We start from the raw sequence: 22450 nt of genomic DNA, 5'->3' as shown, positions 1-22450 counted from the left end.
TTAATAATCAATAACAAGAATTATCTTTTCATTAATTCCATACCTTTATGAATCAGATTACATTGTTCATTATTCTTCAATTGATATGATTATACTCTACATTAACAAGAGATGGTAAGACACTAAAAACAAAAGACATTATGGCATCTTATAAACATCAACACACTAAGGATTGGAGTAGCATTAACACAATCAAAACGTTAAAAGTAACAATGTGTGGCTTTTTATAACACAAGAACAACCGTATAATATGGCGAAAATACGAAATGCAAACATTAATACAAAACACCTGTCAATAAATAATGAATTAGGGCAAATCTAAAACTCATGAAGCGATGTGACGACCGAGGGGCGTGATGGCGGCGGTGCCTGCCAAGGGGAGGCTGCGGATCATTCGACTGGGCGTGGAGCACAACAAGAGGATGATTTTCCTCGCCTTGCCGGAAAGCTGGAGCATTCTAGATCTCATGAAGCGCTTGCATCCCCTCACGGGCGTGCCGCGGCGTCTCCAGAAGCTGATTTTCAGGGGTAGTGTCTTCTTTCCTCTCGTCTTGAATCTCTCGATCTCGGTTCTTGCGAACTAGGGGGCGTGTTCACGATGGATCGCCCAGTGTCGCTGGAGCAAGCTGGATTCTTCGATGGATGCAGAATGATCCTGGTGGTGAAGGACTGGACAAACGCGTGATTCTTTCCTTTTCAAGGCATCGGGGCATTTGTTTTTTCGGCGAATCCTGTGAAGTCGAAGGTATCTATTCTCTCACTTTCTTTGGATTCAAGGCCAAAAATCCTTGGGGTTTTTTTTCTTCCTCTGGAGACTTGATTTCTTTTTCTTTTGCTCCCCGCAGGCTGAGAAAAGTGGCTCCATACGAGGTACGCCATTGCCTTAGCCAGCAAAGATTTTCCTTTTCTCATGTTTTGGTGAAACAGAGGTATCCCATGCTTGGAACCAGGTCTGGTTTGAGTTTTATCGAAGCTAGCTGTTCAATATTTCGATCAATTTCTCTTTGTTTATTTTTTCACTAAGAAAAGCTTCTTTGCGTGCATGGGAAAGCGGCTTATAGATTTGCATCTGAGTTACCTCCGAGAGCACTACACCAAGCTGGTACAAGAATGCAAGCACCTCGCAGATGCCAAGCGCCTCCACGCACAGATTATAGACGATGGGCTCGGGGACGACGTGTTTCTCGCGAACCATTTGGTCACCATGTATGGGAAGTGTGGGAGCAGTGACGACGCAGCAAGTGTTTTCAGCAAGACCTCTCGTCGCAGCATCAGCTGCTGGAACAGGACAATCCAGGCCTTCTGTAGATGCGGAGAAACGCAGCGAGCTCGACATTTGTTCGACAAGCTGCCTCGGTTCACGACAGTCGCTTGCGTTATACTCATCAGCGGATACGCCCAGAAGAGGCAGCTGCAAGAGGCCAGAGCTATCTTCGACTCGATGAAGGTGGTGGACTCGGTGGCTTGCACAGCTCTCATGGGGGCTTACGGCAGCAATGGGAATCTGGAGCAGGCCAGGGAGATGTTTGATCGGGATCCAAAGCACGACTTGGTGTCCTGGAACGCGATGATCGACGTTCTCTCCCGGAACGGGCATCTGAAAGAAGCTCGCCAGATGCTAGACAGGATGCCAGTGCACGACGTGATCTCGTGGACGGTCATGGTGACGGGGTATGCCCAAGCCGGGCATCTCCGGGAGGCGAAAGAGCTTTATGACAGGGTCGCGGAGAAGAATGTGGTGACCACCAACGTTATGGTAACAGCCTATGCCCAGCGTGGGGACATGGAGACCGCGAGGTTTATCCTTGATGGCATGGAGGAGAAGAGCGAGGTGACTTGGAACGCTATCCTGGAGGGGTATTCGCAGAAGGGAGATTGCGAGGAGGCTATGGATATTTTCAAGATGATTCCCGTCAAGGATGTGGTGCTGTGGACGACCTTGTTCATGGCCTTTGTGCACAAGGGAGACTTGCATCGAGCCGACGAGATTTTCACGAAGATGCCCGAGCACGACATTCCGTCCTGGAACGCTCTCCTCGCGGCATACGCGCAGAAGGGACGGGTGGACGAAGCTCACAGCTTGTTTAGCCGGATGGTCTTTAAAGATCTCATCACCTGGAGCGTGATGATCTTCGGGTATTCACAGCGGGGCGACGGGAGGAAAGGCGTGGAGCTTTTCAGGACTCTGGTTCTCGAGGGACTAGAGCCCGACCACGCATCGTTCACTGGACTTCTCTTCTCATGCAGCCATGCCGGCCAGTTCGAGGAGTGCTTCCAGCACTTCAAGTCGATCACTGGTGACTTTGGCCTGGCTCCCAACGAGGACCACTACAACATCTTTGCGGACATCCTCTCGAGATCAGCGCGGCTCGAGGAGGCCGAGGATCTCATCAAAACCATGCCGTTCGAGCCGGACGAAGTGGCTTGGAAGGCGCTGCTAAACGCTTGCAAGACAAACTCCGACTTGAAGAGGGGACAACGAGCTGCCGAGCAAGCAGTCGGGCTAGAGCCTCACAAGTCAGCATCCTACTTGTTGCTCTACAGCATCATCCACAATGCCCGCAGCAAAGTTTGCTCATCTCATCAGTGACGGCATCTTGTGAAGACTTCGCAACAGCGTTATAAAACTTACACTCAGCCTTCCCTTTTTTACCAAGAGTCAAGAGTCAACGCCCAAGACTCTAGTTTTGCGATGGCGCATTAGTCAAACTTCAAAACATTTCACATTTGTTACAGGTGAGAGCTCAAGATTTGAAGAGATTGAGCTCATTTACAATCACTTCAGGCATCGATCTTACCCTTGCACACAAAGTGCCACAAAACTGTTCCTCAATTATGCTCAGAGAACCTTGATTCATAAATAGGTAATCTTGTCCCTAAGAAAATTTACCCGGGATCGTCCACAACACACTGGGTGACAACTATGCCTCAACTTTGACGACCTTCAAAAGGTATTTTACTTTTTCATAGAATGATAAAACATTCATTCAAACTTCCATTCCTGAAGGCTTAGTACCAATGCTGTGTGAGATGGCCATACCTACCAAGACGCATCACCCTTGGGTCCATTTTTTTCAAATTGCATATTAGCCGTCCTTCCAATATCTTGATGTTCAGGTGGTGCTCTCAGGGGATGGTAAAACATGATGCTTAAGACTGAGAAAGGATTCTTTCTTGAAGTTCATGTCCATAGTTCTGAAAGATGAGAAGTAGACATTGTAGATAGCAATGCTGCTTAGGAACAGATGATGAACTTGCTTGGCTTAGCCAAGGAAGTGTTACACAAAGTTAGAAGTGCCATGCTCAACAATCAACTTGGAAAAAAAAGTTGTGAGAAAACATTTCTGAGATAGATGGAAAAAACTATTTACAAATAAAAAATATGACATCAATAAAATTATTATGGAGGCCTAAAAAGTTTTCTAATACTCAAAGTAGAACTACATATTAAAAATGACTAAAATCTAAAAATAAATATCACAAAAATAAAAATAAATAGAATATATAAATTAATATATAAAGACATATTATCTACAAAGAAAAGGGACTAGGTATGCGGGAATAAGTAATTATAAAATTTTATGTAATTTTATACTTTTAGACTTTTTAATATAGTATAAAAACTGTAAATATAAAAATATAAAAATTTACCTTGATATGGATTATGTTAGGATTTATATGAGTTTGAAGTTTACAATCGTTAATTTCTTCTCTAGATTTGCAAGGAAATTATCTTTTAGCAATTTGAGAATTATGAATCTAACTATAATATAATAATATAAAAATTAGTATGTTGAAGAGTCTAAGTCAATAGAGTTCTTAGCACAAAATTAAAGATTTTATAGAGCTGAACTAAATTATTTTAATTTTTTTACACGGGCACTTGCAATCCCAGAAATTGGCTAGAGATAGTATTTTACTTTGTTGATTTAGTATTTAGCTAAAATAATATCTTTAGTAGTATTATTTTTGTTTTATAAAAAACACATAAGAATCTCAATAACTTATTAAAATTCCAAATATTCAAATATTAAAAAGATAAATAAAAATTATTAAAAAATCTATGTACTTAATTATGATTCTAGATAAGAACTTTTGAAGTTTTAGTAAATGAATATATTATTCATCATTTCTTAGATATGAGATTTTTAAAAAATATTATAATATTATCATTTAATATCTCATTTTGAGTATAGGAATAGATATATTAATTGGGGTTTAAACCCCTCTTTATATACAAGAATGGATAAATAAGATTTAGTCCCAAATGGACAGTCTATATACTGTAGTACTATAATTAGTTTATTGCTTAGTTAGGGTAATATATGTATATACATACATATATTTATAAACCTTACACCATCCTCCCCTCTGAAAGATGGTAATAAGTCAAATATAACATTTAGAACTTCTGTTGGGTGATTATAAACTACCATAAGAATCTAAAGCTTCTATAAGATCATCAACAGAATCTTGATGTATTAATTGCAACTCCATATGCAACTGCTAAATGCTCAAACCAACCATGAAGTTATAACTTTGAACTAAAATAAGAGACTTTGAAAACCACTGTATTCCATAAAATGCTATTGCAACAAATAATACATTTTGCTTTCAAGTTTACTCATTGATAATCCTCTAAAACAACCATTAACTTAGACTCATGGCATTCGATTAACATCCAAAACCTGTGTTAACTTAGACTTATGACTTTTGTCCTTGTTTAACACCACATATAAGAGGTTGAACTCAATCCATTTATCCTTAACATTCTCATTATCCCTTCTTCGAAGGAAAAAAAAAAATTTTAAACACTAGTTTTGTTTAAACTCATTACACTTGTCCTCACTCCGTTATTTATGTTTAGGCTCACTTCACTATTGCATTTGTTTGGCTACCTTATATTGGGGTTGGATATTCTATTTGAACTCATTATGCTTATCCTCACTCCACAATCTATATCACTTGTCCTCACTTCACCACTATATGCACTTGTCCTCATTCCATATTAAAGCTAAACTCCCATCCATCCCATTTACCCCCTTCTCCATAGAAAAAATATTTTGAAATGTCAAAGAAAAAGGGAGAAAATAAAAAAAATTGAGGAAAAACTATTGTGGAAGAAGAAAAAATGGATAAAAAAGCATTAAAAGAGGAATTTATAGTAACTAGTAATGCAAAATAAAAAATCAAAAGGACATATGTTCAAAGTTTGGAAAATAAAGGACTTCCTATCATAAAATATTTTGGCAACTATAATAAAAGTTAAATATTCACACTTCTCAACTTCCTTAACACACAACTCAACACTTAAAATGGGGAAATTAATAGAAATGTCTACACTTTCAAAGGAACACATAAACTCTTCAATAACAATGATAATACAAAAACTCTCAATGGCACTCACAATTAAATATATGCATTTAATTTGAAACTCTGGCCAAAGTGATTTAACCTTTGGAACAGAGGAATACTCAACACCAGAACTGATAAAAAACTTTGCTAAAAAAATAAAAATAAGATTCTCAACTTTATGCACACATTTAACATTTAAATTAATATGAGGAGGATAAAAAACACTCAACTTAACATTAGACTGAGAATGAAAATCATAAAAGTCAGAAATGATTGATATGCCAAGAAAATGAAATATTGCAAATGAGGAAGGAATATTAAGAAATGAGAAGTTGGCTTAAGCCAAGAAATAAGAAAAAGTTAGGAAAGAGAAAAGAGTAAAAAAAAAGGATTAAATGGTAGATTAAAAGATTAATACCTACTCTACAAAATGTCCATTTCATCTTTAAAGTTATCTCTATAATAATCAAGCTCATCATTATACTTTGGAATCCACTCAAGCTCATACATGTCATCTTCCCATAAACTTAATTCTCCAAGAATTGGACGGCATCATTCATAGCTCGCCAATCAATATCATAATCACACTCCACATCAATAGGAGATGGTAAAATATCAAAAATAGGACAAGCTGTGTAATAATGTCCTACGGAAGTTGGAGATGCCAATACACCAAGGACAGACACAACACCAAAAGAGTCATACATTACAACACCAAAAAGTTTGATCTATTAGAGTAGTATTAACAACCTCAAGTGATATACTCTTTGATTAATGATAATGAGGCATGGTAAAAGAAGAAAATGTAATGAAGATCAAAAGAAAGAAACATGATGATAGCTAGAGTTTTAGATCTTGCAAAAAAGTTAATACAAATGTAAATAAAAGAGAATGAAAAAATAAAAATAAAAAGCATAATTTTGACCACTACAGCAAAGCACTACCAAAAGCTTTACCTTTCAAGGATAAATTGCAGTGCCTCTCTTCTCCACCAATGTAAGTGCTTGGGATATAAGTATATTAATTAGGGTTAAGACCCCTTTTTATATACAAAAATGGATGGACTAAATTTAGTCTCAAATGGACGGTTCATATATTATATTTTTATAATTAATATATTACTTAACTAGGGTAATACATAAATATACATACATATATTTACAAACTTTACATCATAAAAATTGTAATATATATAATAAAATTTATTTTAATCTAAATTTTACTTGTTTTTCATCATATATATAAAGGATGTATCTTCATATTTAAAAACTAAAAACGATAATCTTTATTTAAATTCTATAAATTTGTTAAAATTAAAATATAATTAATAATATATAGCATAAATAAGAACTCAATAAAATCCAACCATTTTGTTAATTTATTTATACTTTTTAATTCTTAAATTGTATATATTATCTTATTGTGTATATAGAAATCTCTCTTTTCATCCACTTAGAACTATTATAATATGAAAAAATAAAATAATCAATATAAAATTTTAATGCTATTTTTAGAATATATTAGTTAATTGATTTAGATTATAGTGTTAAACAGTTTTTTTAATTGCAACATCACAAAAATAAATAAAATACAAATTATTAATTTTATTTTCTAAAACTTAGAACTTTATAAGTACCTTAATTAAATTAAAATTATTTTTAAGTTTATGTTAGATATTATATTTTTATAATTAAAATTAAAAACTTAAATGGAAATATAAAAATATTACTCTTCAGAAACAAATTTGAATGTTAAAATATATTTCATAAAACTTATAAGATAAAATAAGGATACAATTGAATTTTATTAAAAAAATGACAAAAGCAGTATGAAAATGAAAACACTTAGAAATGAGTTATATCAAAGATGTTAATCCTTAAATAAAATAGTGGTTACACTTTAAAATTTACTAAACATTTACTATTAGATTCTTAAACCAATAATTTAGATCTTCCCACAAAAAAAATTTAATCTGTTAAAATTAAATTGATCTTATCCAATATTTTCCTTCTATTCAAATAAATTGGTAGAAAATAAATTACAAATATTTTGAAATAAATGAGAATTATACAATTTTTTTTGTATTTTGTACTGTGAAAGACAAATCTACAGTGTAGAATAGTGCCCAAACCATGCTGGAAAGAACATCAGTGAACCAAATGAACCTTCTCAGCCATTAGAAATCAACATACCCTGTGTCCTAGTATGCATTGGGAACATCTGGCAAATGTGACAGGGAACGTAGAAGGAGAAACACTGGAGCCAGCAATCCTGTTCTTTCAGTGCAACACAAGTTCTCGATCGGGGAGGAAATCCATGGAGGACGAAGAAGAGGTAGAAGAAGTTTGTTTTGGATCTTGGGTACCGATTCCGAGCTCCTTCATCGTCGTCCGGACTCTGGCAACGCCGGCCCAGTCTCCAACCGCGGCATACAAGTTGGAGAGCAAGATGTAAGGTGCCGTTCGTCCGGGACTTAGTTTTGTGGCGACATCGGCAGCTCTCTCGCCGCGCTTCACGTCCTTGTGACGCACGCACGCATCCAGGAGCGTGATCCAGCCGATGGCATCCGGCTCGAACGGCATCGAGCAAAGCAGCTCCTCGGCCTGGGTGACAAGCCCGGATCGTCCGAGATGGCTGGCCATGCACAGGAAGTGATCATAGACTGGAAGGATGTCAAAGTCGGAGGTCATGGACAGGAAGAAGGCATGGACGCTCTTCGAGTTTCCAGTGTGGCAGCAAGCAGCTAGAACGCTGGTGAGAGTTATCCGGTTTGGATCCAGGCCATGAAGGAGCATCCGGTGGAAGAGCTCGAGGCCGAGCTTGGCGTGGCCGCTCTGGGCGTGGCCGGAGATTATAACGTTCCAGGCGGGAACTCCTCGGTGGTCGGGCATCTGGAGAAAGAGCTCCAGGGCGGTGGCAAGCTGCGCGTTCTGGGAGTAGACCGCGATCACTGCGCTCCAGCCGATGAGATCTCTCGAGGGCATTCGATCAAAGAGGTCCTTGGAGCCGCCCAAGTTGCCGCTATGCGAGAGCGCGACGAGGAGCGTGGTCCAGGAGACGACGTTCTTGGCGGGAATGTGTTGGAATAATCTCCGGGCTTGATCAAGATGCCCTGCCTGAGCATATGCCGCGAGCATCGTGTTCCAGGTAACCACGTCTCTCTCCAGCATTCCATTAAAGAGGGATTCAGTTTGCTCGAGGCTGCCGTACCGGAGATGGGCCGTGAGGAGGAGATTGTACGCCAGCACTTCTGGGTAGCCCATCGCCGCTAGTACGGACCTCGCCTCGTCCAAATGCCCTAGGTTGGCTAATGCGGTGATCATCACGGTCCAGGAGACGGCCGTGCGCGCAGGGATCTTCCGAAATATCGCCCTCGCGCGATCGATCTCGCCACAGGCGCCGTGCGCCGCGATGATCGATGTCCAGGAGATGACATTCTTGTTCGGCAGAGCCGCGAAGAGGAGCTGGGATTGTTCTAGGTCCTCGGCGGCGGCGTAGGCCGCGATCATCACGTTCCAGGCCGCGGAGTCCCACTCCGGCAGGAGATCGAACAAGATCCTGGCGTCGCGCAGGCGATCGTTGTCCGCTAGCGCCGTGAGCATCGCAGTCCAGGCGACGAGGTCTTTCTCCGGCATTTGGTCGAAGAGGCTCGAGGCCTCGGCGATATTTCGGTCCTGCGCGTTGGCTGTGATCATCGCGGTCCAAGAAGCTGGGGTTCGTTGCCGCATCGTGTCGAAGATCTCTCGCGCCTGGGGGAGCTTGCCGTGATTCACATAGGCGGAGATCATCGCGGTGCCTGAGAAGGCATTGCCGCGCTGCCCGATCGAATCGAAGACCGCCTTGGCTTCCTCGAGGCATCCACAGCTTCCATACATCCGGATGAGGAGATTCTGGAGGAGGATGTCGCTGCCGAAGCCAGCATCGACGATCTGCTCGTGCAAGCGCCTGCCATGGCCGAGATTCTTGGAGCTGACGCACTGGCGAAGGAGCGTGACGAAGGATGTCCGTTGGTGGTAGCTGGCCCGCGAGATTTCGTTCTGGAGCGATCGAGGCAAGATCATACAGAAGAAATTGTTTTAATTCTTGTGTGTTTCTTGTGTAGCCCTAGCTATGGCGGAGGCGAGGGAGGCGAGGCGGCAGAGGATTCTTCGCCGCGGCGCTGATCGCTTGGCTTTCATTACGGGAGAATGCAAATCTCTGGTGCCGGGTGAGTGCCGTCCTTCTCTAGATCATGCTATTCCATTGGGTCCAGCTCAAGATCTTTCCTTTCTCGTCGTAGATGAGGAGAAAGAGAAGGATTTGACGAAGAAAGAGCTGGTCGAGGATAGACCAGCCAGCTCCTTGGATCGAAAACAAGAAATCGAGGAAGATCCTTTAAGCTCCCTGAACGATCAATCCGGTGATCAGCAGCAGCAAGAGCAAAACAAGGATCCTGGAAAGGAAAATGGTGGCAAAGGTTTGGAAGAACTCGATCTCACACGAAGACCACCTAGCCAGGATCATCAGCCAGCAGCAGCAAACCCAGCTCCCACGCCAAAGTCCGGAGCAACATCGATCTCCCCATGGAAGGCACTCTTGTCATCGATCGAGTCCTCGAGGCTCGCTCGAGCAATCCTCGCGGTGGCCATCGCCGTGACGGTGGCATTCCAGAGCACGGCGGCCGAGTGTGGCAGTGGCAAACTGGACGACTACAACCTCTTCGCCGCTATCCAGCCGACGATGCTGCTCTTCACCACCAGCATCGCGCTCGTCGCCGCCCTGGCGCTGCTAAAATCCAAGAACACCACCAGCACCACCAAGGAAACGCCGACGATACTTTCTTCGCGGCTTAAGAACAGTGGTGGCGTGAGAATCCCGGGGATGTGGGGCGACGCCATCGACGCTTTCCTGGCCGCCAGGAGGATCACGGCGGCGCTCTCGGCGGACCTGGGCATTTACGTGGTGGCGATGGTTTGCGCGATGGCTTGTGCCCGGCCATGGATTTGTCAATAGATTCCTGTTACGGCTATAATGGTATTATTAGATGCTCTCTTCTCTCTCTCTTAACTTTCTCCAAGATCTCGGGCCTGGATTGGTCTCTTTTTGTTGTGGGCGAGGAGGAAAAGAAGGAGAAATTCTCGATCGATTAGGTCGGGCAGATCAGATGGGCGGCGACGCCGCTACTCCTCCGCCACCGCCGCTGTGCCCGAGCAGCAGCAACATCAAATGGCACGCGGGGTGTGTGACCAAGATCCAGCGCAGCAATCTCCTCCGCCAAAAGGGCTGCATCGTCTGGTTCACGGGGCTGAGCGGCTCCGGCAAGAGCTCCGTGGCGTGCGCGCTCGAGACGCGGCTGGCGGCGCTGGGCAAGCTCGCCTACGTCCTCGACGGCGACAACGTCCGCCACGGCCTCAACAGCAACCTGGGCTTCTCCGCCGCCGACCGCGCCGAGAACATCCGCCGCGTGGGCGAGGTCGCCAAGCTCTTCGCCGACGCGGGGCTCGTCACCCTCGTCAGCCTCATCTCGCCGTATCGATCCCACCGCGACGCCGTGCGCTCCTCGGTCGGATCGCCCAGCTTCATCGAGGTGTTCATGGATGTCCCTCTCGAGGTATGCGAGCAGCGCGACTGCAAGGGGCTGTACAGGATGGCGCGGGCGGGCGTCATCAAGGGCTTCACGGGGATTGACGATCCTTACGAGCGCCCGCTCCGGCCGGAGATTTGCTTGAGAGCTTTCGATGCCGGGGATGGCTCCGCGGTCTCGCTCCACTCCATGGCGCAGACGGTGGTGGATTACTTGGCCCAGCACGGCTTCCTCTCCAGCTATGACTGCTCCGGGGACGCGGGAGCTCCCGCCGCCGCCGCGAATGGGAGCTGTTGACAGGGAGCGCCTGCATTATCCGTGGGAGAATAAGTTGCAATGTCTACTCCTGGTAGACATGACGCACACAACTAACGATTATTATGTTTCTAGTGAAAGATGTGGGGAAGATTCAGCCTTGCTTTGGCGAAGCTGACGATTCAAGTAAATAAAGAACGTTCCATTTTATCACCGACACTTTTTTGCAAGGCTGTGCCGTTTTGATCACCTCGCGGGAAAAGATACCGCATTGCGCAACAAGGGTGAGCTGCAAGAGATTTTTTGTTTCAAAAGTATTAGGTTTAGATTGAAACCTTCAAGAATTAATATAGTCTATTTTCATGCTAATTATATAGATAGATAAATAGATAGATATAAGATCTTGTAGCTGGTCAAGGTTTGTGAAGATTAATTATCATACACTAACAATAGTGGCAGGGATTTCTAATGAAAAATTTATAAATGAATTTGCCAATTTTTCTAATATGATTCCTGGGATTAATTTGATATTATTTAGAAGTACCATTGGTGATTATTGATGCAGCATTAATTTGAATGCTTCTACTATTCTTCAAGAAGCTAAAATTTTAGATGATATTTTTTATCTTTAAAAAAGAATAGGAACAGTGACAATTACATAAGGATGAGACAATAATGAACTGATGGTGAGGCTCAGATCCCAAACCTAGAAGAATAGTCAATATGAACTTCTAGTGTTACTTTTTACGAAATTTGCAAACATACTTACATCACATTTCAATTGCTGTAGGGATTGGAAAGTGATGTGTATGTGTATGCATTTGGATGAGTTCTCATGGGTCCCACCACATCATAAATACACATTGACATCAGAAAGGGTAAAGTGAGGGTTTTTTAACTCATGAGAGTGACATCTACCTAGCACATTCTTTTTTGAGCTCTTGGCTTCTCTCTTGAGCATATAACAAGCAGCCAAGATTTTTACAAGTATCATCCATTACAGTGTGAGGTTTTTTCTCACATTTATGGGCATTGCAATGCATCATTGTGCATCTAGAGGGCAAGGGTCAATTAGTGGTCACACATTGACATTGACTAGGATCAATTGCAAGTTGGCCACAAATGCAAGTTTTTTCTTGTGGCTGTCTTCACCAAAGTGTTGTAGTAAGGTATGTGATTTTTTTTCTCAATCCAGCCATCGTGATTTCTCAAGGATCGACTGTAAATATTTGTATGTAAGCAACAATTAATTTTTTATTTGCGAGTTGTGAGTTATAGTGACTATATTTTTCCTATGTACATAGCATTATTTCTCACAATTGAAGTGAGTTTTTCTCTTGCACATGGAAACAAGTGTAACACTACATATAAATAATCATATCGAAAGCACATGCTTATGGTTATTATTTTCTTTTGAAATATAGATTCTATATAGCTCCATTGTGCTATTTTGAGCAATGTATGGATACAAAGAAACAATTTGCTAGCTTCATCAAGATATATGTAATGATTAAGCACATATAAATTATAAGTTCTTTATTGTTTACTTTTGAGTGTAGAAGATAGATATATAATCAGAAGTAATCTCCAACAATTACATGGATTGTCCAGAAACTTACAACATTCAAAAGTGAATTGTGCTTTGCATAATTAATATTACATGTTTTAGATAATTATAAGCAATAATACACAGAGTGATACTTATAACTTCTAAAAATGAGATTTTAGCCATTAGGAATCCATGTTATAGTTAGAAGAATTTTTCTTAATTAGCTTGATAAGAAAGGCCAAAGTACTATCATTCTATGGAATATAAATAACACAAAATCAGTGATTTACAGTCCTATGTATTGACAAAGTTGATGCTTGTAAATGAAAAACAAGTTTGTCACCTCCAAAACTATTGTCTAGCAATCTAACACTATGCTATTTTAACTTTGTAAAACACATTTGCAAGATGTCACAAGATACCATACTGTAATAGTTGGGAGGAAGCCAAGGAACCTAGAATCTGCAGTTGCATTATGAAGTGATTGAGTTGCAAAAAATAGAAATTTCATCAACCAATAAATTAAGCATTTACTAAAATGACAATGCATACCTCGAGCCAAGAGAGAAGAAAGGGTTGATGTAAGGCTATTGTGAAACTCAAGTGTTGAGAGCGTTGTTGGCAGCCATTCTCAAGAGCACAGTGTGAACAACTAAATTTTTCCATTCTACTTTAGTTACTTAAGCACACCTTTGACCACTTGGAAGAGTCTCACTCACAACTTGCATAAATCCTATTCCAGACTTAAGGACTTGTTAGCCCCGAAAATGGCATTTATGCAACTCATCCATTGTACTTGGTCCAAATGCTCCACGTGTCTGATCCCATGATCAACACCCAAAGGTACCACTGACATATTAGCCTGTTATGCTAAGGCCATGCCTATTCACTTTTGTCACACCGGTGATTCAACACCATCTACATCATAGTCTCATCTCGCAAAGATTGGGCCATCTATCCATGAGTGATTATCCTAGATCCACTCTTTAACATCCTTAAAATGCCAATAGATATAGGGAACAACCTTTCCCAATATCCTTTTTTCAGTCCCTATCAAATCCCTTTCTGCCATCGCTATGTTCACCAACATTGCCACTGTATCAAGGCCCATAGGCCTGACCACTAAATCCCATTGTCCTCTAGGACTTCCTCACCATATGACCATATCCTTGGTCACTACACCAGAAGATTGCTTCTCTTCCTTTCCATAGTTTGGGATTTTGGGACAATATTTCGAAACATCGTAGCCTTACGCAAGCCTCATGGGTACTCTCCCCACCTTCCGCCTTTGGGTGCTTTAGCCATGGGCTTAGAGTGAGGTTTCATTGAGCCACACTATATATCCAAGTAGGTAGTGCCACCTATGCTTGGACTGGGAGCATCAACCATTCGATCTCACAGGGGAACTAAAGTCAGCTCTTGAACACTTCACCAAGCTACCCTGCTTGTCAATCTGTATTCACTCTAGCCTTGGACCCCTAAGTAGATATATCATCACCTAACATGTAGGCATAGCCTTCCTAGGTCACATTGGCCTTTCTTGGCCAAATTAGCTCCACTGGGGTCCAACCCCCACACTCTCCCTACTATACTTTTGGAACCTCCTGTAACCCCACCCCCCTTGGGGGATCATCACTTTGGGCTTTCACCCAATAGCTTGTATTAATATTCAAACTCGGACTCGGACTCGGTCTTAGTCTCAGTCTCGATTTTGGACTCGAACTCGAACTCGGTCTCGGTTTCAGACTTGGACTCGGTCTTAGTCTCGATTCCATCTCAGACTCTATCTCAGGTCCATCTTAGAGTCCATCTTGGGTCCATCTTGGGTCCATCTTGGACTCTATCTTGGGTCCATTTTGGACTCCATTTCGAGTCCATCTCGAACTCCATCTTAGACACTTTTATGTGTTATGTGTTAGTCCTCTTGTGTCCCTTTTTTAGAGACTCACTCATTACTTGCTTCATGCTCATTCTTCGAGCACTTTGTTAGGAGTTTCACTCTCGCTCTCGACTTCTTGAGTCAGAGCTTTTAATCCAAATATATTACGCTCATTAGGCTTCTACCTCAACCACTACCATATGGCACCCTTTCAGCTCCACTTTGGGGCCTAGGGATTTTGTGTCTCACATCTTGGCTCAACCAATGAATCATGGGTGTTTTCAGTTAAGTTGCCTTTGGAGGCTCTAGAAGGTCAAGCTCCAAACTTCTAGTATATATATATATATATGGGAAAAATAAAACCATAAAGGGAATAAAATCTCCACATTCTACTATAATATTTACATTTAGACTATTGCACTCCACAAACTCCCTACAAATTTAAGATTTCTTTCAATTCACTACTTAGGGAGCTATATTCTCACTAGATATGTGATATGTGAACAAAAGCTCTTTTCTTTTCTTTGCTTTTCTTTTTAACCACTGACTAAGTTAATACATTATATGCTATCCTACTCATGGGTTCTAATACTTTTATATGTGCCCAAACAAAGGTATGGGCGAGTAGAAATCTTGCATGCAACGAACTTGCTTGGCCTTTTTTACTGGAAATGCTTCTTGAATTTTAAAGAGGTCCGAATGAGATGAAGCAATAGCTCAAAGCAAAATATGCTACTGTAAGGCAACAAAATATGCACCATTCTGACAAAAAATATTTTGGCTTCATTAAAATAGAGCTGTGAGGCAGGAATCTACCAGCTGAGTGCATACAACATTGCTACTGCCTCATCCCTGGCTGTTCTTAAACCTGCTCAAAAATTATCTATGAGTTTGTATAGGCTGTAGTGTAATCCTTTGTGTATCGTCCTCTATTCCTCTTTGTTTGTATAGTGTATAGATGATTTCAATCCAAGGAACTTCTGGCTCTTTTGTGGAGGTTTATGTTTATCATTCTGAGATGCATCTGGTTCTCATGGCCACTTAGTTTTGCAAAGAGGAGAAATGGCCTTCTTGGCAACAGCAGCAGCAGTAGTAGTGCAGAAAAATAAATCACATAAATATCACCAGAACCAGAGAAAATGCCATGAGAAGTAGTGATCTAGGCATCAATCTTCTACTCTGAAAGTGAACACCAAAAATCAGGAAGTACAAATAGCAAAGAGAAAAACGCAAAGAAATAAGAACTTATAGGATACTGTAGTGGTTATGCAAAATCACCATGGGAATATTCTAAAAATATTTTATGGCCTGTGGGATTTAAGGCCATAACACCTTAAAGGTTGGGGGGTTTGCTCTCTTTTTTGTTTCATTGGTATCAGAGTAGCATGTTCTTTTGGGGATGGCAGATGAGCAAGATGTTGATCCTAATGAGGAGTATGGTGTTAGTGATGGTGGCCATGATGACGAGGAAGAAACTTTTGATCATGTCATTGTGTAGCAAGGACACTAAATTTGCGAAGTTCAAAGCAACATAAAGGAGGTTAAGGATTCTGTCAATCTTATTAAGGATTTCTTGCTTCATATGAACCCTCAAAGGTTGAATAAATCTCATGTCTGTAATTATCATTGGTATGTCAAACATGTCAAAGATTATGGTATCATGGAATGGAAGTCATCACCAGATGTTTATGATAGTCAAGAGGTTGATTTTTGGTTGGAATTGTGGAAAAGTTGTTGATCTCACAATCCTTATGAGGATAAGGTCAAAATTGATTTTTTTGTGATGTAACTTATAGGCCATGCTTCTTTGTGGTGGAAGAACTACATCAAAGCTAATCTAAAATTGACTTCTTAGATTGATTTGACAAAGGTTTTTCACACTTCATTTATCAAGAAGTTTGAAAAGATTGATGTTATGAACCAATTGTTAGAGATCCGGTAGGGGACTTTGTCTTTGGATGCATATGCCCACAAGTTTCGTGATATTTTCTTTAGTCTCACAAGCACTTATAATGAGTTGTTAAAGATGCAATGTTTCATCAAAGGTTTAAGCTTAGTGGATGTGCAACAAAAGGTCAAGAAGGGTTTTTTAGCAATGTTGACTGATGCTATCACTAAGGCTCAAATCTTTTCACCCTAACTGTCAGTCAACTTGGTCAACTCTGGTCAACAGGATGGTCTATAGGGTAGTCAACATGCTCACTAATGCTTCATATTCAGGGAAGAAACAACTATTATTCCATTATGGCTCGAAGAGTGAAAATGACACTGAGGCTAAGAAACTTCATTTGGACCAATGGGAGAAAGATACGGTGGAGGGCAATTGTTTTCATTGCTATAGGGCTAGACATTAGGGTAAGGATTGTTTTGAAAAGGTCAATGAATCCTAAAGTGAATGTAGTAGGATCCATCGTGGATATAGCTCAAGCATTTGTTATAATAGATCTTCCATATCTAGTTTTTTGTGATTGAGACAAATGCAAGTGACATTGTTATTGGAGCCATTTTACATAAGCTTGATGCCATACAGTGGAATTGGCCTACTCAAGATAAAGAGTTGTATGTTGTGATCACTACTGTGAAGGAATAGTGACATTATTTATATAGATTGGACTTCCATGTGGATTCAAATCATCAGTTTCTCCAATATTTTAGTCGACAAAAGGATCTCTAAAGCTGCCTCATTCCTTAGCAAGAGTTCATGCAAGAAATGTCTATTAAAATCTAGTACAAGCATGGAGGTGATAATAAGGTGGCTAATGCATTATCTAGGATGGTAAATTCTATCTTATCTGTGAAGCTATCCAACAATCTCTTGGATGAGCTTAAAGAGTATTTTAACTTTAACTCCTTTATCATTGATATTCGTGCAAAGGTTTTCTTGAGGGAAGCCTTTACAGATTTGAAGAGTGAAAAGTTTGCATCATTCGAGATATGAGATGGAATCCTAGTGAAGAAAGGACATGTAATGATTCCTTGTGTGGACAAATTCATCAAATGGATTTTACTTGAGTGTCATGATGTGCCAAATGCTGGCCATCCGAAAGTACTTAGAACGTATATATTGGTGAAGAGGCATTTCTTTTGGCTTGGGATGAAGTCAGATGTTGAGAAGTACGTACATGGTTGTTTGACTTCCCAAGTAGTCAAAGTTGGTCATCAGAAGCTCACTAGCCTCTATCATCCTTTATGTGTATCTAAGAATAAATGGGATAGCATTTTGATAGACTTTATCATTGGTTTGCCTAAGACCTTTCAAGGAAATGATGCTATTTGGGTTGTTGTGAATCATTTGACGAAGATGGTTCACTTCTTCCCTGTGAAGACGACAATAAAAGCTTTTGAATTTACTTAGTTGTTTATAGACCTGTTATTTAGTCTCTATGGTTTCCTGAATGACATTGTGAGTGATTCAGAACCCAAGTTCACATCCAAGTTTTGGCAAACAGTCTTTGAGAAGCTAGAGATTAAATTGAGCATGAGTAGTGGTGAGCATCCACAATCAGATGGGTAGACACAACACATATCAATCAGCTATTAGCATGTTTCCATTTATGGTGATATGTGGTTATAAGCCTAAGTCTCCTGTGAGTTTGAGTTTAGCTTTGGTTCGGGTACCTCATGCTTGTGATTTCTTCAAAACAAGCTTGAGATGGCAAAGTTGAACGTGAGGTAAGTTCAAGATCAAGACAAAAGATTGGCTAATAAGCATCATTATCATCAAGAATACAAAGTTGGTGATAAAGTTTTCCTTAAGCTATTAGATGCACAACGGTTTCTGAAAGGAGGTAGTAGTGCTAAGTTGTTTCCACGATATTGTGGGCCTTGGACAATTTTACAGCGTGTGGGAGATCTTACATACATTTTGGAATTGCTAGCTAATTCAAAGATTCATCTAATGTTCCATGTGAGCAAACTTAAAATGTGTTTGCACTTTGGTGATATCATGGATCAGTCCATCATCCAGATCCCAAAGATTAATGCTAAGAAAGTTGAACTAGCCAACATTCTTGCTCAAAGATTAGTGAAAACACACTAGAAAACAACTAAGGAGTTGTTAGTTTAATGGAATGGTTATTCTATGGATGAAATTACATCAGAAACTAAAGATGACATGAAGAGAGTGTTTCCAAGTTTTGGTTATGACTTAGATAATATTCCTAAGGAAGGGGAGAATTGAGTTCTATAACCGTATTATTATATGATTTAAGTTATTTATTCTATTCTCATTCTCTTGTTTTCATGACTATATTATCATGCAAGAAAACCATATTGTTTTCTTTCTTTCGTAGCCATTTATCACGACATTAGTTTTGTCGTTTGCCATCTTTTCTCCATGGCTCAATACGCCTTCGACTCCCTTCATGTGAGGCTTGTTTAGCTTCTTAAGGCTGCCGTACGTGGCTAAGTCATGAGGGAGGGGAGAATGACACAAACCATAAGAATAATCTAAGAATATTCTATGGCATATGGGATTTAAAGCCATAACGCCTGGTTGGCTTGGGGTTTGCTCTCTTGTTTGTTTCAGTCAAGGGCTTCTACTGAGGTAGCTGGAGATATTGGTGATGAAACTGGAGGTGGTCCCAGGATTGGAGCTGGTGCTAGCACCGGGGATCTCTTGTGCTTCTTTGGAGAAGGAGCTGGAGCCACAACTTGATACGAGACTGGAGCAGGAGGCATAACTGGAGCTGCCACGGAGCAACAACCAGGGGCTCGACTGGAGCTGTCACTGGAACTGCAACTGGAGCCACTGCACCACAGGCACAGCCACAGGCGTAACGACTGGAGCAGCCACTGGCGGGGTTGACACTGGAGTCGCGACTGAAGGAGCTATCCTCCAGTCGTAACTGGAGTATCTGAGACAACTGGAGCAGTGACTGGAGTTGCCAAGACACCACTGGAGTTGCCAAGAGTGGTGACATTACCAGAGTCGAAGCCACAACCGGAGTAGTGACAGGAGGAGCCACAACTGGACTAGCCACTGGTGGAGAAGTTGCCATAGGTGGCGATGACACTGGAGCCGTAACCGGGACAGTCACAATTGGAGACGCAACTGGTACAGTGCCAGTGAAGGGCGCAGATGCTCTCGTGGATGGAGCAGTGGCCAATGCTGGCGTTGAAGAAGGTGATGTTGCCTTGGTTCCCGAACCAGGCTTTGGACTTGACTTTGGAGATTCGGCAAGAAGTCGTTGGATGATCCTGTGTTTCATGCAATGTCCTGCGTTGCTGCTGCTACTGCTGCTGCTTGTGCATTTGAAATAGTCGTAAAGTCTCTGTTTCTCGACCTTCCACTGAAAAAGCAATCATCACTAACAAGCACTTGCCACATGATCCCCTAGAAACTCACCAGACGATTCATCCATAGTATTCCCTGAAAAAGTAGAATGTGTTTCAAATCTTTGCTGGTTACCAATGATCTGGTGTGATGACATCTTCTGGTGAGCATCCACATTGACAACGGCAAAGAAGAATGTGATCAAGGGGACTAATGTTTTATTTCATTCATGGCATTTAATTATTTCTTTCTTTTTTATTTTTAATTTCTTACCAGTCTTCCGTGATAAAATATTGAGAAGTAAGATAATCGTTACCAAACCAAACATGGATCAAGGTGGCCATAGTTGTTGTAAAAGATGTCGTTGAGGTCTATATCAGATGTTATGCGGTGCTTACTGAAATCATAACAATCAGCAACAATCTTAGTACCATTTAGTTTATCATTATAGCATGATTTTTTAAAATGGCCATTTCCAGAGCGATCAAAACTCAGCTGTCCATTTATATTTTGGATGTAAGCATTCACGCTAATGTTGGATGGAATTGGTTTGTTATCAATGTTGTTGCACTCTGCAGACAATACACCATTTGAATACGATACATCACCGCAAGAGTCTGAAAAATCGTCACAGCCCTGCATTTTAAAGAGTTAGTAGTGGAGTTTGTAAATAATTGATAAATAATTTACTAACCATGCTGCAGATCAAGAAAGCCATGCTGATAAATATACCAAATCGCAGAAGAAGAATTAGTGCTGCCACGTTATCGTTTATGCAATAAGAAATCCAGGAAATGACATGTTTTCGAAAGGTGAATGGGACAAAAGAGCAAACATAATTATCAAAATATGGTTCTTGGTATTGCTACTTTTTTGTCATTATTTTATAAATTATATAACAAATTGCTATGCATTGCATGTAGCAATGGTTAGTTTTCTTAATAGTAGTATTATAATTCAATTGATCAAATAAAGTTTATAATTATAAGCATGTTTGTAATTTATAAACACAAGATTATATGATAGAATAAAAAATAATATACTAGAAAAGGTTTAAGAAAGTTTATAAATTATAAACATGTTTATAAATTATAAATACAAAATTAATCTAAATGATAACAACCGTTAGATGGTAGAATATTCTAGAATATCTAAATATATTCTAAGTATATCCACTACCATACAAGTTTGCTTAAGCAAACCAAAAAATATTTGATATGGATGAAATTTGAAAACATATATGAGTTAAACCAAACTAAAATTTGAAAAAAAAAAACGTGAACTTCATAATGAATATTGTCTTCTTATCCATTGCATAGTGGTCTTAAAATAAAAAAAAATGTATTATTCACATTTATTAAGATTTTCTGACATTTTAATTATGTTTACATTTTTCTCTTCCAACTTTTGTTTTACTATATGTACATGACTATTTCAACATTCTTTTGAAAACACTGTTCAAGCTTGCCATGGTTACTTTGGATGATATATTCCAAGTTTATCTCAGAGCTTTTATAAACTTTATCTAAGTTCAAGCAGTCGGCAATTAACTTGGAGCCCATATCATTCTTGCACGAGTTCAAAAAGAAACCGTGGATACTATAGATTACCTTAAAAAATACTCGTATTCATTCACGCTAATCGGCCCCTTGCAGTCGGCATACAACGTTTAAAATGGCGCATTAGTCATTGTTATAGGTGGGAGTATTTGAAGACATTGAGCTCATTTACTATCACTTTAGGCATCAGTTATACAAATTGCCATAAATCTGTTTCTAGATTATGTTTTTTTTGGTGTTCAAGCACGAAAAAAAGTATCAGGCTTTCCACTTAATTGGCACTAAATTATTTAAAACATGTTATACATAAAATGATTATATTGATTCAGTTGAACTAATTTATTGATAAATTGTTTTTCAAGGTGTTCATTCACAAATTCATACTAATAAAATATTTGCTATATAGCAGCACTCCACATGATTTAAGTCAATTTTTAATGTATGATCAATTATTATTATTATTATTATTATATTAAACTAATTATTATTATACATAATTATAGGATTTTTAAAAAATTTCTTATATAAGATGGCTTATTCATAAATAAAAGTTCTCAAAATCTCCCATAAAGAGAAACATTTAGCTCAATCATAAATATAAAAAATTTTACTACCTAAAGAAAAGCATTATTATAAAATATATTAATATTTTATTTGAGAATAAGTTATTATACCATTAAAATTCTTAGTATAGTATAAAAATTGTAAATATATAAATTTTACTTTCAATTTCTTTAACTATTTGTATTAATCAGACAACATAGACTATAACATAATACAACACAAAATACTTTTAGCAATTAGTTCAAACAATATAATAATACTATTTTATCATATCAAAACTATATTAAAACCTATAAAATTTATTATAAAACTGTTACTGCATGGGTAGGATAAAGATGACATAGCCAACTTCAAGCATAAGTGCTTCAGACAAGAGGAATGAATCATAAATGTCAATGCTATCACTTCAATACCATCAATATTAGAACAAAACTAAAAAAAAGCAAAAGTG

The 22450-nt window shown here is 39.7% G+C and overlaps 4 protein-coding genes across 4 annotated transcripts; 3 read left to right on the top strand and 1 right to left on the bottom strand.

The window, feature by feature from the left end:
- The first annotated feature begins 324 nt into the window (after positions 1–324).
- Positions 325–2733, top strand: LOC9635760 (pentatricopeptide repeat-containing protein At4g02750). Its single transcript, XM_024672346.1, has 4 exons — positions 325–528; positions 585–745; positions 846–870; positions 928–2733. The coding sequence occupies exon 4, from the start codon at positions 1043–1045 to the stop codon at positions 2588–2590; it is 1548 nt and encodes a 515-aa protein (XP_024528114.1). The 5' UTR covers positions 325–528; positions 585–745; positions 846–870; positions 928–1042; the 3' UTR covers positions 2591–2733.
- Positions 2734–7634: 4901 nt separating this feature from the next.
- Positions 7635–9416, bottom strand: LOC9632315 (pentatricopeptide repeat-containing protein At4g02750). Its single transcript, XM_024672134.1, has one exon. It carries the CDS (start codon positions 9414–9416, stop codon positions 7635–7637), a length of 1782 nt encoding a protein of 593 aa, XP_024527902.1.
- Positions 9269–10421, top strand: LOC112345451. Its single transcript, XM_024672222.1, has 3 exons — positions 9269–9406; positions 9458–9562; positions 9635–10421. Exons 2-3 carry the CDS (start codon positions 9466–9468, stop codon positions 10345–10347), a joined length of 810 nt encoding a protein of 269 aa, XP_024527990.1. The 5' UTR covers positions 9269–9406; positions 9458–9465; the 3' UTR covers positions 10348–10421.
- Positions 10364–11390, top strand: LOC9635759 (adenylyl-sulfate kinase 3). Its single transcript, XM_002967400.2, has one exon. The coding sequence runs from the start codon at positions 10379–10381 to the stop codon at positions 11213–11215; it is 837 nt and encodes a 278-aa protein (XP_002967446.2). The 5' UTR covers positions 10364–10378; the 3' UTR covers positions 11216–11390.
- The last annotated feature ends 11060 nt before the right edge of the window (positions 11391–22450 follow it).

The sequence above is a fragment of the Selaginella moellendorffii genome, unplaced genomic scaffold (assembly GCF_000143415.4).
Source record: "Selaginella moellendorffii unplaced genomic scaffold, v1.0 SELMOscaffold_8, whole genome shotgun sequence".
Taxonomy (NCBI): Eukaryota; Viridiplantae; Streptophyta; class Lycopodiopsida; order Selaginellales; family Selaginellaceae; genus Selaginella; species Selaginella moellendorffii.
The sequence above is the reverse complement of the archived record's forward strand: the minus strand, read 5'-3'. Positions and strand labels throughout refer to the sequence as shown.

Excerpts from the sequence above, each read along its gene's own strand:
- LOC9635760 (XM_024672346.1), top strand. The coding sequence starts at position 1,043 with ATGGGAAAGCGGCTTATAGATTTGCATCTGAGTTACCTCCGAGAGCAC.
- LOC9632315 (XM_024672134.1), bottom strand. The coding sequence starts at position 9,416 with ATGATCTTGCCTCGATCGCTCCAGAACGAAATCTCGCGGGCCAGCTAC.
- LOC112345451 (XM_024672222.1), top strand. The coding sequence starts at position 9,466 with ATGGCGGAGGCGAGGGAGGCGAGGCGGCAGAGGATTCTTCGCCGCGGC. Across the intron at positions 9,563-9,634 it reads ATGCAAATCTCTGGTGCCGG|ATGAGGAGAAAGAGAAGGAT; the intron begins GTGAGTGCCGTC and ends TTCTCGTCGTAG.
- LOC9635759 (XM_002967400.2), top strand. The coding sequence starts at position 10,379 with ATGCTCTCTTCTCTCTCTCTTAACTTTCTCCAAGATCTCGGGCCTGGA.